This window comes from Felis catus, chromosome C2 (assembly GCF_018350175.1).
Source record: "Felis catus isolate Fca126 chromosome C2, F.catus_Fca126_mat1.0, whole genome shotgun sequence".
Lineage (NCBI taxonomy): Eukaryota > Metazoa > Chordata > Mammalia > Carnivora > Felidae > Felis > Felis catus.
Window position 1 is genome coordinate 156,206,406 of NC_058376.1, and position 17,594 is coordinate 156,223,999.

Sequence of the window (17,594 nt, forward strand, 5' to 3'; positions counted from 1 at the left end):
TGCGGGAGGCCAGAGGTCCCCAGTCGTTTTAAGGGATGTGAAAAAAATCTCAGAAACGTCAGCATACAGCGGTTCTGTATTTCGGTTGGGGCGTTTCGATGACATCCTTTCAGTTTCCATTCTTCAGTGATCTGGGTCGTTGTATTTTAAACTGGAATCGCCTTTCAGATGCGTGGCGCTCTAATAGGAGTCGCATGTGTGTGTGTGTGTGTGTGTGTGTGTGTGTGTGTGTGTGTGTGTGTGCGCGCGCGCGCGCGCTCGTTCCGTTCCTTCGTTTCTTGTTGGATCACACAGGTGGTATAAAAAGTAGATTCTAGAAGTGCACACCCAGTCTTGTTCATTAACGCAGCACTTTATTTTAGTACCGGCTAAGGCCAACCTGCCTACTGAGTATTTTTATTTATTTTTTCCTTAACCTCTCTCCTTCCTCTCCCGCTGGGCCCACATTCCTAGGTCTTTGTCTCTGCCTGGTATTTTAGAAATTATGGGAGAGGAAGGCAGTGGGTGGGGCGTTCTGGAAGCTGGGGGCAGGGAAGAGGGTGGTCACTTGCAAGGTCAGAGGTCGAGCCTGCTCCATTCAGCTGGGGCAGCCAGATTGTCGCCATGCGAGGAGGGGGAGGGGTGGGAGGGGCCGAGGAGGGGGAGGAGGGGTGGGAGGGGCCATGTCGTACATCTGCCCGGGAAACCCCTAACAGGCAGCTCCAGGCCCTAGAATTCCTGCCGCCAGAGGACCACTCCTTCTCCCCCTCATGGCCTCTTCCACTCTTCTGGTCGTTTGGAAGACGTGGGTTCCAGTATATTCTTTTAAAACAATCTTCGAGCTGTTTCAGAGAGAATTGCACCCATGTGCACGCTTACCTGTTGACTCCAAAATTGTGGGTTTTCGACCTTCGAAATTGCAGGTGGAGATACGGAGCTTCTAAATGGAGCATGAAATCCTCCCAGAGTTTTATGCCGAACTTCAGCTAGACAGTTGATAAAAATCGACCAGATTTCCAGTTTTTGGATACCGTTCTTTGAAAAATCAATAGCTCATGAATTATAAGCACCACTGGAGCTATGCTGTTCTACTCGCCCTTCTCGCCCTTAGCTTTTTTATTACCAACAAGCTGGGTGTCCCCCAGGGCCAGCCCCACCGCTGTGCTGTGCCTACGGTCCAGAACCGAAATCAGGTGTGTTCTGGGCACAGTCCCGGGGAACCGATGCCAGGCAGGATTGCATCAAGAGGGGCCCAGTGCCAGGGGCTCTGGGGCACCCTGCCGCTGCTTGTTCGGACCAGGATTTCTCTTCTGGCCTCTTTCTCAGCAGAATGCTTTAAAGCCTACCATTTGCGAGGTATCTCCTATGTGCATTATTCAGGCTGTGGATTTAAATTTAATGTTTATTTATTTTGAGAGAGAGTGAGAGAGCCATTGAGCACGCCCTCACGTGCGCTCAGGCAAGCAGGGAGGGGCAGAGAGAGGGAGAGAGAGAGAATCCCAAGCAGGTTCCGCACTGTCAGCACAGAGCCCAACTTGGGGCTCCATCCCACGAACTGAGATCATGACCTGAGCTGAAGTCAAGAGTTGGGCGCTTAACGGACTGCAGGCTCTGGATTTTAAAAAACCCAGAAGAACCACCTTGGTTTCTTGCAGTCACACAATTGGCACCTGGAGCCTGGCTTCCTTGCTCAGCCCAGAGTTATTTCAAAGGACTTTGGGTTTCTGGTGTTCAGTCCCCGAGGTAGGGTTCCCAGGATTTCAGGGATGGAAGCGGTCTCTGGAGGCACCTCGCTGGACTGCTTGTGTTTCACAGACGAGGCAAGCCCGGTCAGGTGACTGGGTAGACGTCCACGGCCAGATGGTGCCGGGCTCGGGCTAACAGCTTCAGGTTCTTTCCTACTCCCTGCGAGTGAAAGCCGTTCTGTTCACAGAGACTGAAGAAAGCCAGGGGACCCTGGTCAGTCCACACAGCTGTCCAGAGAAGAGATGAAGAGGGGATTGCTTACTGTTTGGCAGGGGCAGAGAGGACAGAAGGTTCAGAGACATGTCCCATTCGAATTTCAAAGGAGCCTACAGATGGAAGGTTTTCACACTTCACATGAGCATAGGAGTGACCCCTTGATTCCCGTGACAAATGGAGGGAGCCAACGGGAAGGCAGGAGGTTGAGTTGTTGAAACGGGGTGGGGGAGGGTGCTTTAGCCCCACATCATAAAAAGAGACTGTCCAGGAATTTCCCCCAAGTTTATCCGCTTTAGCATCTTTTGGTTAGCATTTAAGGTCAGCTTGAAAATTTTAGCTTTATCAGATGAGACAGATGATCATTTCTAAAATGGTGAACCTGCTTTAAAAAGCGATTGGTCTTGGAGGCAAATTACGGTCACCAAATTTCAGTCGCCCTGGGTTGCTGGGAAGGTACTGCACTGGCCCTCGTCTAGTCACAAAGCTGATCCCATTTCTCTCCTATAAAATGGGGCCCATAAACTTACCACATCGGAACCATTTCTTAGAAATAGGAAGTGGGTGGCTCAGTCGGTTAAGCGTCTGACCTCGACTCAGGTCGTGATCCCCGAGCTCCACATCGGGCTCTGCTGACAGCTCAGAGCCTGGAGGCTGCTTGGGATTCTGTCTTCCTCTCTCTGCCCCTCCCCCGCTCGTGCATGTGCGTGCTCTCTCAAAAATAAATAAACATTAAAGAATTTTTTGGAAAAAAAAAGAAACATAATCTAAGTCTTTCCCCGATTTCTGAGTCCAGCGGTCCCTAGAGAAGCAGCCTAAACCACGCAGGACCACACAGCCCCCTTCTGACTCCCTGCACCCTCAGCAGAGTCGGCCTGTGGCCCTGAGCTTGTCTGGGGACACCATCTCCCAGCGGATGTGCTCGGAGCGGCGTCTGGTTAGTTAACAAAACGACCTGAAGAGCAGACAGTCAGCATCCATACTTTCGCCCGGGCTCCTTTCTGCGAGGGTCTTTCTCCTGGGAACGTCGCGGCCCTCCCTGCCCGTCTGCGAGTCGGGTAACGCTCTGCCTGCTCTGGGCCGGGCTTCCGCGCAGAATCGCCTGGCCTCGGGTCTCCCACCCTGGACACCACAAGACCTCGTAAGGTGCTCGGTGCTCTGGTGAAGAGCCAGCGTCTGGCGTGTCTTCCAGAAGGCTCGAGTTGGCCGCCCTGTTCTGCCCTTGCTTGCTGTGTGGCCCTAAGACGCCTCGACCTCTGGTCTTCATCTGGGGATTAAGCGTATTGTGTGGGGAAAGCAGCCCCTCGGACACCGCTTCCCTGCCTGTTGCGTGTCGGCTGGCTTTTCCCCAAGCCCAGGTATGCCGGCGGCGAATGGAAGCCCTGCTCTCGAAAGCCGTCCAGCCGACGTTGACAGAGAGCGGTGCTAAGTGCCCTGCTCCGTGGAAGGATACAGCTCGACTGGCCCAGTTTCTGTGCCAAGGAGCTTCCGCTCTTGAGAGCTCCTCATTTATCAGCAGGTGAAGGTTGTGCCAAGCCGTGTCTCCCTCCCGGCAGGCTGGGCCCCAGGGAGATACAGAACATCACAAAGCAGTTCTGTCAGCACGGGCTGCCTCTCGGGGTCAACTCCTTGGAACAACTTGGCAGGAAGAAGAAAGACAAGAAGCTGGCTGACCTTACCACTAGCTTTTTGCCTTCGTTCCAGAAGCTTAAGCCCAGAGCTTGCCCGCGTGCCTGGGAGAACCATGCTTTGCACTTTGCGCTAATCTCCTTGATGGGGGGGGACTGTGGCTGCGAGCTGCCCTGTGAGGGTGATTAATACTGGCTCCTAACTGTGTTTCACACACCCAGAGGGTGGGGTGGCAAGACACATTTTTCTGGTATATTCTTTCATTCGGGCCACCAATCTCAGACCAGGGAGGTACAGTCTTAGAACTTTTCTGGGCAATTAATCTTGAGACCTAGGGAAAATCTCATGCCAGGAGGATTGTTTTGTTTCGTCTTTGCCTTTGGAGTCTCGGTTAAAGTTCTGAATGAAACCGCAGTGGAAAGAGGGAATTGGTTGTTTTCTCCTTGAGGGGGTAAGAAAGGAGGGCACGCTGCCCGCGGTTGGCTGCGGGGGTGTGCTTGCTAAGTGGGAAGGGGGTGTCTGGGGTCTGGCATCCACAGAGCACCCCTGAGGCTGCCTCCCTCCCCGCTAGTCCCAAATCTCATTAATGCTTGTCCCCTCTCTGGTCCCCAGGTGCTGCACCTGTACTGTGACACCTGCTCAGTGCCCATCTGTCGTGAGTGCACGATGGGCCGGCACGGCGGCCACAGCTTCATCTACCTCCAGGAGGCGCTGCAGGACTCCAGGGCACTTACCATCCAGCTGCTGGCCGACGCACAGCAGGGCCGCCAGGCCATCCAGGTCAGTCCCCCCCTTTTCCTTGTTCTTTCTTGCACGTGAAACCTGTCCCACTCCCTTTCAGATGGCATGTGTAGGTTACCGGGCAGGCTCCGGTGTGTGGGGGCCTGGGAACAATGACCCACACGAGCTCCTGTGACCTCCGTGCAGCAGTAATCCCTTGGGGAGGGGGAGGGTTCGCCAAGGGGGATGTGGCCAAAGTTGACTAGCCAGTCAGGGCTTGTTGCGCACACTTAAGCGCCCTCCCCTCCTCTGCCCTCCCCATCATCTGCCTGTTTCTCATCCAGCCCCCTCCCCAAGTACAAGTGGGCGTTAGCATACCTCAGCTGGGACTGCAGAAAGACTGGGCGCTTAATGCTTTCCAGGCAGATCTCTCCGCTGCTCAGATTTATTTATTTATAGGTGAGACAGAGGTGAGCAACAGAAGTTTAAGATAAGGTTCAGAATCTCAGAGTCTTTCCCAAGCAATAAAAAGTCACTTCCTGGTAACTGAGACCCTTGTTTCTGTTGAGTCCCCCATCCCTTTGGGTTTAGGAAGGGACACATGTAACTTTGGGGCATAGAAAAGTTCTCTTACCATTGAGTGATAGCATGCCTGAATTGATTTAAAATCTTATTGCCTGGTCCAGACGACAAGATTTTAAGAAAAAATCATGAGACCTTTTCCTTGTAGGAAGAGCTTGAAAGTCAAGGAAACACTGCTAATCATTGAGCAGAAATTGAATGAAAAGTTCACATTCTTAGAGCATTTGAATAAGTGAATTGTGTAAAAAATAAGACCTTTTTTGGAAGTGGTAAGGAATTGATCATGTGTTGTAAAGAAAGGGCAGAAGGGGGCGCCTGCCTGGCTCAGTCGATTCAGCATCCAACTCTTGATTTCTGCTCAGGTCTTGAGCTCGCTGTTTGGGAGTTCGAGCCCCACATCGGGCTCTGTGCTGACAGTGCAGAGCCTGCTTGGCATTTTCTGTCTCTCTCTCTCTCTCTCTCTCTCTCTCTCTCTCTCTCTCTGCCCCTCCTCCTCTCCCCCTCCCTCCCCCCCCCCCCCCCCAAAATAAATAAAGTTAAAATCAGGAAGGGGCAGAAGGATAGTTCTGGGTTTTAATAAGTTTCTCAGCAGCTCTCCTGTTGCTATGCATGATACTGAAGTGGTCTTTCTGAAGAGTCAGACTGTCTGTTATTCAAGCCCTGTGATTAGAGGTGTGAGCGTCTGTCTCTGCAGTGACTACTTCTGGCATATTCTAACGCCAGAGCAGGCTGCTTTCTTCTCTATGCCTTCAGAGTGGTTCTTGGTTGCGCTTAAATTCTTGGTTGTCAGCATCCCCTTTAGCGCATAGTTGTATTTTATTTCTGTTCCGTTTTGGTGAGCTTGTGTCCCTGAGTGGTTGGTGGCGCCCCTTTTTACGCCAGTGGGGACTTACCCTGCTGGTGTCTCCTGGACCTGGCTGCTGTCAGCATCACCTGGGGAGCCCCAAGACCTGCTGCATTTGGGTCCTGCCCCCCCCCCCCCCCAGACTGTGGCTTCATCTTATTAACCCCTTTCTGTCCTTGGAGATTGAGAACACTCTGGGGTCCTTGAGACATGATTCACAGAATTGCTGGTGCTCTCCACTTTCTGGGATCAGCCACTCTGGAAAGGAAAATGAGTTGTCATGATTCGCTAGAGACGTAAAGAGAGACCTGTGATCTGTGATTGCAATGATGAAATCTCAAGGAACTGGAACTTTGAGAATTTCACGGAGAGGAGAGAGAAGTAGTCGGACAGAAGATTTTGTCTGCCATGCTTAACTTCCTGCAGCAAATACAGTCACTGTTAGCAGACAGTCTGCTGTGAGTAATAAGAAGAACCTAGGGGTGAGATTCAAATACCAGCAGTACTGCTGAGCTCAGTGGGCATTTTGGGGAGGAGCCAAGTGGCAGGAATGAGATAGGAAGCTCAGTTTGTTTAATCATCTGCATGGCCACATCCAGGTATACCTGCTGAACATCATCTGCATAGATTGTGAATTGACTGCTTCAAGGTCCCTGCGTAACTGGGAGTGGGGGGCGGGGAAGGCACCCTTTTGGGGCTCTTGGTTGCAATTCTTCGGAACCTACTCTCAGCCAGGGATCCAAAGATTGGGGTATGATTGGACAACCATTTCTGTCTGAATGTTCTTATCAGGTTCTCAGTACATTGACTATTCCTAAAACTATCTCGTGGCCCTCCAATGAAAGTGGAGAGGTTCATACCTGCTAAGAAGTCTCCTGAGTGTTAGAAAACACGGCCCTTCTTTTCCCTCTGAGTTAACTCTGTGATGCCTTTGGGGGAGGGAGGGGGAACTGAGGTAAAGATGGAGAACAAGTTAGTTTTGCTCAAGTCATTTGGTGAAGGGTCAGTTTGTTCCCATGTGAGCCTTAGAAACAAACCGTCTCCAACGTCAGAAGACTCGTAGGGACCCACTCTTCATTGTGAACAAATGTTTTGCAAATGGGTTCCTTCTAGGAGGTCAGGACACCATTGAAACTGATTTAGTGAGAACAAGGAGGAGTTTGCTTTTAACTGAGCCCCTGCTTTTGTATTTAAGGAAGAACATAGTTCTGAAAGCTTCAGGTAGAGTTCCTGTCTCAGTGATGAATCTAAAAACCATTTATAAAGTACGCCTGGAAGAAGTTGGAAAAATCCATCACTGGCTAGCACAGGGTAGGCTCTGGTTTATTTTCATAAAGACATAATTAAGAATTAAGACTTGTATGCAAGTATACAAGTGTTTTTTCCTTTGTTGGTCACTAAGCAGTGGAAAGGATGTCGGATACCGAGAGGTTCCCCACAGGGTAAAGAAGCGACCTTGGAATGCCAGGAGAGAACACTACTTTGGGTGCATGGTGCTTCAGGCACTTGGTTTCTTGCATTGGTCAATGTTCATGAAATAAATGGCCTAACCACATAATTCATACACTGCCATTTAATAGCGTTTATATTAGAGAATACAGCAGATAGTATGAAGGCTGTTTTTGTTTTGTTGTTAAGTGGGGAAGGGGCAGAGAGAAGTAGAGAATCCCAAGCAGGCTCTGTGCTATCAGCTTGGAGCCCGATGCGGGTCTCAAACTCAGGAATCATGACCTGAACTGAGATCAAGAGTTGGAACGTAACCAACTGAGTCACCCAGATGCCCCTGATTTTTGTTATTAATATGAACACTGGAGAAGGAAGGAGGAACATAGTTAACATAAAATTTGGGGGAGTGGTAATATATTTTAAAATAGACATCTAACTGGTGCACACACACACCCTTTTATACATCCCTTAACTCCATTTAAACTAAAATACAGAATGATTCCGGTCACAGGGTAAGAGATTCTCTTTTCTTTTGCAAGGACATTTAAATCGCAAGTTTGAGGGGCAACTGAGTGGCTTAGTCAGTTAAGTATCTGATTCCTCTCAGGTCATGATCTCACGATTCATGAGTTTGAGTCCCACCTAGGGCTCTCTGCTCTCAGCACAGAGCCTGCTTCAGATCCTCTGTCTTCCTCTCTCTCTGCCCCTCCCCTGCTCGTGTATGCACTCTCCCTCTCCCTCTCAAAAATAAACATTTAAAAAATAAAGAAAGGGGGGTGACTTGGGCCTAGATCATGATCTCCTGGTTCATGAGTTCGAGCCCAGCATCAGGCTCTGTGCTAACAGCAGAGCCTGGAGCCTGCTTCCGATTCTATGTCTCCCTCTGTCTACCCTACCCCACTTGTGCTCTGTCTCTCTCTCAAAAAGAAGTAAGTGTTTAAACTATTTTTTAAAATAAAAAAATAAATAAGTTGCTAAGTTTGATTTGGACATCGTTGGTCTAAGAAACTGTCCTCAACTTGTTCATTTACCCTTTCTTTGTTCTTTTGTTGTTGTTCATTTACTCATAATATTATTGAATAAATGCATCATTTGGGAGCTTTTAAATACTTCTCGTGTGTACTGGCAAGTCAGCAGGTTCAAGAAGCAGGAGATATTCTGGAAGGAGGCTTTATTTTTGCCAATAACTTAAGGCCTCAAACTGAGTAAGAAGTTGTAAGAGATTTAAATTATGATAGCAAACACCAAAATAAAATCCTAGTAAGGGTTATTACATGGAAAGGAAGGAGACAAGTATTAAAAAAGAAAAGAAAATGCAAACTGGAGGTAGATATATTAGAAGTGATACGAGGAGGGTGCGTGAGTGGCTCAGTCGGTAAAGCGTCCGACTCTTGATTTCAGCTCAGGCTGTATCTGTCTCACGGTTCAAGATTGAGCCCTGTGCCTGGCTCTGCACTGATAGCATGGAGCCTGCTTGGGATTTTGTCTACCTCTCTCTGCCCCTTCCCTGCTGGCTGGCATGCTCGCTTGCTCGCTCTCTCTCTCTCTCTCTCTCTCTCTCTCTCTCTCTCAAAAATACACTTAAAAGAAGCAATACAAGAAACTTATGCATAATTTTAAAGTTTTTATTTTTTGTAAGTAATCTCTACACCCAACATGGGGCTTGAAGTCACGACCCTGAGATCAAGAGTCACATGCTCTTCTGACTGAGCCAGCGAGGTGCCCCCAAAATGCATGCATGTTAATAGGAGAACAGCAGACTAGCGAATGGGGCAGAGAAATAGTTACTCTGAAAAGATCATAATCAGTAGGCACAACTTTTAGGAAGGAAGAGACAACACAGGTGAAGGAATGAAAGGGCTGCAGACACCTTGCAAAGACACAGCCCGACCACTTCATATAAAGTACAGAAGTGTATTCAGCCTGAGCAGTAACCAGTCATAATGACACCAGAGCACTATTTTGGATAAGTGACGGAGTAAGTACACCACACGTAATCTTTGTGAGTGGAAGAGCATGTTTTGAAAAATATCCAGAGCTTTAAATGTGGAAGGAACTCCGTCCTCTTAATAGGAATCTCCAAGGCCGTGTCCTACCTCCTGAAGGTGCAGCTTGTACCAGCAGGAAAGGTCAACAATAGGAATTAAGGTTTTTCAGCCCCTTACATTCATAGAGTTTGGGATCACATTATAATACAGTGTTAACTAAAACCCTGAAATTGGTCCAGGAAAAATTATGCAAAACAAGTAAAGATGCATTAAAAAATTATGGGAGGAAGTAGAAATAAGCCAAAATAGGAATAGTGGCGTTTTGCTGATTACAGTGGGACTGAGGCAGTTTTCTTTCCCCCAGTTTTATTGAGGGAAATGGATATTCAATGAACTGTACATATTTAAAGCATATGAACACATACATATTCAACGTGTATTTCACCCATGAAAACACAACTATGTCAAGGTTAGGAACATGTTTATCACCGTCAAGTGTTTTCTTAAATTCTTGTGATAGTACCTGCTTTCCAGGTCCCAAGCAATTTATTCATCCCCGTTCTGTCATAGTTTAGGATTTTGTTTGTTTTAACCCGGGAGGAAATGAATTTAGCCATGAGTAACAGGCCTTCACTCTGCTCCCAAATGTGGTAGCTTAAATATGCAAGGCGTTAATTTCTCCTGTTTCAAAAAGTTATTCTAGAGGTACAGAAAGTCATTGGGGAATCCTTCAGCTTTGCTTTGCCATTCCGAGGTGTTGACATTCATACCTTTGGCTACAAATGGCTGCTGGAACTCACGATATAGCATCTATATTCTGGACAATTGAAAGGAAACAGGCATGCTCCCGCCTTTTATAGAGATTTCCTAGAAGGCTGCATGGCACTTCTCAATTGGTCAAAATCCAGTCTTTTGACTGCTTCATTCGCCAGGGCGTTTTTCCTTCCAAGTGTTTATTTAAATTCCAGTTAGTTAACATACAGTGTAATATTAGTTTCAGGTTTAGGATTTACTGATTTGTTACTTAAACATACAACATCCAGTGCTCATCACAAGTGCCCTTCTTAATGCCCATCACCCATTTAATCTAGCCTCCCCACCCACCTTCCCCCCAGCAAACCTCAGTTCTCTATAATTCAGAGTCTGTTTTATGGTTGGCTTCTCTTTCCCCCCGCCACATGTTCACCTATTTTGTTCCTTAAATTCCACACATGAGTGAAATCATATAGAATTTGCCTCTCTCTGATTTATTTCACTTAGCATAATAGACTCTAACTCCATCCATGGCAAGATTTCATTCTTCTTTATGGCTGAGTACTATATGTATATGTATATATACTATATATACTACACACACACACACACACACACACCACATCTTCTTTATTCGTTCATCGGTCGATGGACATTTGGACTCTTCATAGTTTGGCTATCATTGATAATGCTGCTACGTATAACAGCAGGGTGCATATATTTCCTTGAATCAGTGTTTCTGTATCCTTTGGGTAAATTCCTAGCAGTGCAATTGCTGGATCACAGTGTAGTTCTATTTTTAATTTTTTTGAGGAACCTCCACACTTTTCCAGAGCGGCTGCACCATTTTGCATTCCCACCAAACAGTGCAAGAGGGTTCCCCTTTATCTGCATCCTCGCCAACATCTGTTATTTCCTGGGCTGTTAATTTTAGCCATTTGCAGGGGCGTTTTGATTCAAGTTCGCTAGAGCTTCTGTTACTCTTCATCTGATAACTAGTATTAGTGAGTAGTAGTGATAAGAGTCAAGTGGGTGTTGTGCACACTGGCTATCTTTGCCCTACCCTTTTCCTGAGTTCCTTTATTGGACTTGAGTTGCCTACCTGGTTGAAAGGGTAAACGCTCTTCATGTTAAACTACAGTGATAAATACCGCACCATTTAGCACAAAAATTAGAAGGACTGAGCTTGATGACTAAGCATGACTTTCTTAAATTGCACAAGGGAAGATAAATGTAAGTTAATCCAGACTTTCTGGACTACCTTGGTTCCCTGACTTCTGTTTTGTTTGATCACTTTAATAGACCATGCACCCTGCAGCATTCCTATCTGCCGCTATGGAAAGTCTATCCCAAGGAATGCTGAGGATGGCTACTGTTTTATATGAATTTATACAAACTAAGGCAGAAAGTAGATGAAAGAAACATTTTTTTCTGTTACAGATCTGGAAATGGAAGAACAAAATTTAGTCGTTATGCTTAAGATCCCAGATCTCCTCAGCCATAGGCCTTGTCTTTTCACCAATAAGAATGAACAGTCCTGGGGCGCCTGGGTGGCTCAGTCGGTTAAGTGTTCGGCTTCAGCGCAGGTCATGATCTCACGGTTATTGAGTTCAAGCCCCGCGTCGGGCTCTGTGCTGACAGCTCAGAGCCTGGTGTTGGCTCAGGATTCTGTGTCTCCCTGTCTCTGCCCCTCCCCAGCTTGCACTCTGTCTCTCTCAAAAACAAATAGACATTAAAAGAAAAATTTCAAATGAACTGTCCCTGTTTCCTGAGCTCTACTCTGTTTTAGGCACTGGAACAGGCACTTTCTTCAGTATGCGAGGTTTGGGTGTTTGTTCCATGTGGCAGAGAGAAAATTGTGCTTGAAAGCGACTAAGCAACTCGCCAGAAGTCACAGTGGCAATGAGTGGGGGGATTGCAGTTTGAGTCCAAAACTGATGGTCACCTCTCATTGGGGAGGCAGCTGTGCCCCCGCCTTCCCTTCTTGTGCGTGTGCACTCAGTGTACACAAATGTGAGGGACTCGAGTGCACCGTGACCTAATTGACATTTTTCCCAGGCTGTCTTCGTGAGGATCCTTGGTTGCGGTTGAATGAAAGGAGATGAATAGTCTCAGGGGACCGGGTGGAACACGGATGGATCGGGCTTCGGGTGTCCAGGGACTCAGACCTTGGTGCCAGCACTCGGTCTCTTAGCTCTGCCTCTCTCCACGGTGGCCTCGTTCTTGCTGTTGAACGTGGTGGGCATACACGGAGATGCCTTCCAGTCTAGCAGTATTGCAGCAAGCTATCCTCAGGGGGAGAGTTTTCCTTTTCCTCTCTTCTCCCTGTTGGGGAGAGGTTGGAACCTCCGTTTGTAAAATTGCGGGGAAGAAGGGCCCTTGATCGACCTGGCATCCTTCATTCTTCCTTGGGCACTGCACCTGGAGGCGCTATGATTGGAAACTTCCTTTGGCCTAAATGAATGAGCACGAACACATCCCATAAGTAAAGGATGCTACCGCCAAATGTGCAGTCAGATTTAAGTCCTTACCAACCTTACCTTTGCATGAGTATCCATGACCGTTTCCAGTGTATCTGCACTCCATACAGCTGGGGACTGGTGTGTTTTCATTTCCTTCTTACCAGCTTTTGTTTATAAAAGACTTTTAAGAGCTCTGTTCCCTTTCTTCAAACAGGCACATTTATCCATTATTAAATTACAAGTATTGGATGTACAGTCGACTGTGAACCACGGTTCCTGAGATAAAACTCTGAGAGACTCACTACTTGTTTTCATTTAGCTTGGGACACTTAGTTCCAGGAAAAAAAACACCCAGAAGCAAATCCTTCAATTAATTCTATTTAATCCTGTATAGAGAATTAACTCTGACAAAGGGTCTAGAGTTATCTACAACGAAGGAAGCATGAAAGATGTCTGTAGTGTACCTCATCGATGTTTCAAGACTGATCACTCAATTTTTAGGGCTTTTTAAAACCTTTTATTACTTTAACTTTGACTCTTCCTGGAAGTAAAACTTTTTGGTCACTTACGTAATTAGAGGGTTTCATAAGGTGCACTGATTCCCCTGGGGTGGGAGAGATGTCTATAATCAGGATCAAGACACAAGTTGCTCTCGTAAAGGGAGCCTTGATTTTTCAGTTAATGTATTTATCGCGCTTCAGAGGCCATTGATTGTAATGTGCGCATTTATTTTAGATGTAGCTCGCAAAGGGAAAGCCCCACTGGCAGTTTTAAGATGAGTCTTAGTTTCTTTTTTTTTAAACTTTAATTTTATTTTTTTAACGTTTATTTACTTTTGAGACAGAGAGAGAGAGCGCATGAACAGGGGAGGGGCAGAGAGAGAGAGGGAGACACAGAATGGGAAGTAGGCTCCAGGCTCTGAGCCATCAGCCCAGAGCCCGACGCCGGGCTCGAACTCGCGGACCACGAGATCGTGACCTGAGCCGAAGTCGGACGCTTCACCAACTGAGCCACCCAGGCGCCCCAAGATAAGTCTTAGTTTCAAAGTATTAAATGTGATAAAATTACATTTTAGAGTGAACTACGGTATCTCCCATGTCCAGTTTTGTGCTCTGTGAGTTTGCAGGTGACATTGGCATTCTCTGGTATTCTTCTGCCTGTTGGGACACTAATGATATCAGTCACCTGGCCACCCCTGTTTCCCCTAACAGACATCATTAATCGCTTTCTGTACTCTTCCCTCAGAAACCCAGTTGGCCTCCACACTGAGTGACCAGCACTCGGCTGGCACACTGATTTGCCTACCCAGATGGAGACCCTCAGCTTTCGGATGTTAGACTGAACCTGCCAGCTCTAAATGACAACATTGGGGTGCCTGCGTGGCTCAGTCAGTTACACATCTGGCTCAGGTCCCATGAGATCAAGCCTGGTTGGGATTGTCTCTCTCCCTCTCCCTCTCTCCCTCTCCTTCGCTCACACATGGTTCTGAGTACTCATTCTCTCTCTCTCTCTCTGTCTCTCAAAATAAAGGTTTAAGAGATAACATGAGGGACGCCTGGGCAGCTCTGTCAGTTGAGCATCCAACTTTGGCTCAGGTCGTTACTTCATCGTTCATTGGTTCGAGCCCTGCGTTGGGCTCTGTGCTGACAGCTCAGTGCTTGAAGCCTACTTTGGATTCGCGCGCGCTCTCTCTCTCTCTCTCTCTCTCTCTCTCTCTCTCTCTCTCAAAAATGAATAAACATTTTAAAAAATTAAAAAGGATAACATTTTTCTGGGGTGCCTGGGTGGCTCGGCTGGTTGAGCGTGCGACTTCAGGTCAGGTCATGATCTCATGGTTGGTGAGTTTGAGCCCCACGTCAGGCTCTCTGCTGTCTGCTCAGAGCCTGCTTCAGATCCTCTGTCTCCCTCTCTCTGCCCCTCCCCTGCTTGTGCACGCGCTGTTCTCTTTCTTTCAAAAATAAATTTAAAAAAAAGAAAAAAATAACCTCCTCTAGCTGCATGCTTGTTGGGTAATTTTTTGTTTTCCCTTCTTTATTGTAAACTGAATGTTTCTGTTTTTGAAATTTCCCCAGCCCTTTTACCCACTGTCATTTTCCCCCTCCCCCCTGCCCCTTGTTTCCTTCAAATACCCTGTTTCGATAATGGAAACTAGTTCAGCAGGTCCTGGTCTGCACATCTTGGAATGCAGTGCTTGACCGGACTTTATACGATTAGGAAAAGGACGCTATATTTTGTCTCTGCACGTAGGGCTTTTATGACTCTCAACCCAGGGAATGAGCCTATCCTTGCGCACTTGGGGATCGCTCAAGTTACAGTAAGAGCTTTGTACCCCTTCTACCTGATTGAAAAATAGAAGAAACCGTCCTTGTCATAGAAGGGAAATCGAGACCCGAGGGCCTGCTAGGGACCTGGCAGGGAGCAGGCCCGGCTAGGAGACAGTAGGGAGAGGGGTGAATAGACACTCGTAGCCAAAGAGGGTGGTCCTCGCTCTGTCCTGCAGGAGGTTGTTGTCCTGCGGGAACGTAAGCCCGTTACTTCCATTTCCTGTGGTTTTTATGGAGAATCAGTCGGTATATGATACGGCGTTGGTATAAATAGCAGTTTGCCACCTCTGCTTTCCGTTGAGGAAGCTAAGAAATCTATGGGCAAAGGCTTGGTTGCCTCGGTCGCCTCGGTCATGTATTGACTGGGACACCAGGTAACGCATCTGAAAACAGGGTGTGTGGGTTACTAAGGTATATATACTCTGCACGGAATCTGACCCCTTCACACTTGTGCCGTGTGGTGCTGGGCTGCGGCCCTGCAAACGTCGTGTCCGGAAGTCGGGAAAAGGGACTTCCTTCTTCCATTTGCCTTCCTGCTCGTAGCAGCATTTCTTCGCCCTGGCAGCAGAGGTTAGTTCCAGTTTCCAGCTTTTGCCACTCCCAGAATGAGCTGGGCATGGCCCCTGGTCCCTGCTTGTAACCGCATCTCTTCTCTGTGTCCTCCTGGCCCAGGGGTGGTGGCCGCTTAACAGTTACGGTCTGCCTCTCGGCCTCCATATGCCCTTTGCCCTGACAGTTCTCCGCTTCCTGTTCAACCAGATTCTCTACACTAAATCATCTCCGTTTAAAAAGAGTCTGGTGAGGTTTCCCATTTTCTGAATCCATCCTGACCGCCTGAGACCTTTGAAATCGACCTCGCGCATTTAGGATACCTGTATGTATGCATTCAGTGATTGATCGGTCTAAATTTTGATCGTTCGGTAATTTGGATATTTCCATCTGCTTCAGTTTGTTGGCTGCTGTTTCCTAGGGCTGCTATAAGCAATTACTGTAAACTGGTGACTTAAAATAGGAATTTATTCGTGCACGATTCTGGGGGCTAGGAGTCCGAAATCAAGGTGTCAGCGTGGCTGTGCTCTAAGGCTTTAGGGAAGAACCACTCCTTGCCTTCTCCAAGCTTCTGGTAGTCACCAGCACTGCTTAGTTTTCCTTGGCTTGTACCTGCACGGCTCCTAATTCCTGTCCCTGTTGTCATGTGGTCTTTCTCTGCGTGTCTGTGTCTTCACGTGGCCTTATGTGATGATCCCGCACTGGATTTGGGATTCCCTCTAGTCCAACATGACCACATCGTAACTCGTCAGCCTGAAATTGGGGGACGCAATATATTTTTTTAAATATTGATTTATATTTTTTAAACCTTTTTTGATCTTTCACATTTACTTATTATTGAGAGACAGACATAGAGTGTGAGCAGGAGAGGGACAGAGAGAGGGGGAGACACGGAATCTGAAGCAGGCTCCAGGCTCTGAGCTGTCAGCACAGAGCCTCGAACTCAGGAGCCATGAAATTCATGACCTGAGCTGAAGTCAGGCTTAACCAACTCAGCCACCCAGGCTCCCCGAAAGAGAGGGAGGGAGGGAGAGAAAGAGAGAGAGAGGGAGAGAGCGAGCGAGCAGGGGAGGGGCAGAGAGAAAGGGAGACACAGAATGCGAAGCAGGCTCCAGGCTCTGAGCTGTCAGCACAGAGCCGGACATGGGGCTCGAACTCACAAACTGCGACGTCATGACCTGAGCCTAAGTCGGACCCTTAACCAACTGAGCTGCCCAGGTGCCCCTAATAGTGATTTATTTTTGAGAGCGAGAGAGAGCATGCAAGCAGGGGTGGGGCACAGGGGGTGGGGTAGAGGATCAAAGGTGGACTTCACACTGACAGCAGAGAGCCTGACCTCAGGCTTGAACTCACAAACCACGAGATCATGACCTGAGCCGAAGTTGGATGCTTAACCAACAGAGCGCCCAGGTGCCCCTGGGGGAGACAGTATTGAACCCGATATACTTACCTAGTGCTTTGTTAAAATAATGGCCATGGCCGTAGACATTAGCACGGGTAAAACATATCCTGGACTGTGTAACTAGCCCCGCATTTCGTTTGATATGCAACGCAGTGACACTTAGGTAGGAAAGGTGGAACAGAAACACGGGAAGGGGTCGTTCACTGCCAGTTTCAGGAAGGAAGTGGCATCTGAGCCGAGTTGTAAAATGTAGGCTGAATTTGGAAGAGACTGCATTCCAAGCCATGGATAGTCTCTGAGCATTCCAGATCTGCCCGAGTGCCACCTCTGATCAGCTCACTGGATTGTTAGGCCTCACAGGGATCGGGGCAGAGGATGCCATGAGCAGTCAGCCACGTCAAGCAAGGGTGCTTTGGAGGCAGTTGCGATGTGAGTGTGACTTTCATGCCATTGGCGCGTCACCTAGACTGAGAGCATTAACGGGGGGGGGGATTCCCTGTTGTAAGCGACTGTTTAAAGGGAAGCATAGTCCTACAAATAAGGGTGCTCATATGTGTTATCGGGTTCCATTTATGTGAACCATCCAGAAGAGACAGCGGTGTGGAGACAGCAGAGTATGGGCGCCGTGGGGAGAAGGGAGGTGGAGGACTGCCTAGTGGGTGTGGAAGTGTGCGGGGCTAGGTGGCTGTGATGCTTACATAACTCGGAAGATGCTAAATACCACTGCATTTTATGGCCTACGTCCATTACCACAATTTAAAAACAAAATTGGGCAGGAAGTGTGCGTGGGCCTAGGTGCAGGACTGTGCCTATAAGCTGGGAGGTCCATGGGATGAAGGGGAAGCATGCTTGAGGTTCCGCTGCAGGTGTTGATCTGCTGAGTGCTGTTGATAAGGTAAACATGATGTCCTACTCGGCCAGGGGCTGTGCTGAGCTCCCTCTGTGGATTATCCTGCC

General features: G+C 47.9%; 1 protein-coding gene across 1 annotated transcript in view; it reads left to right on the top strand.

Moving 5' to 3' along the window:
• The window catches only part of TRIM71 (tripartite motif containing 71), a 67,060-nt gene that overhangs the window by 40,302 nt on the left and 9,164 nt on the right, over window positions 1-17,594 (top strand). Inside the window, exon 2 of the mRNA XM_023260791.2 lies at window positions 4,180-4,347. Coding sequence (XP_023116559.2) covers window positions 4,180-4,347 — 168 coding nt within the window. The remainder of the gene's footprint in view (window positions 1-4,179; window positions 4,348-17,594) is intronic.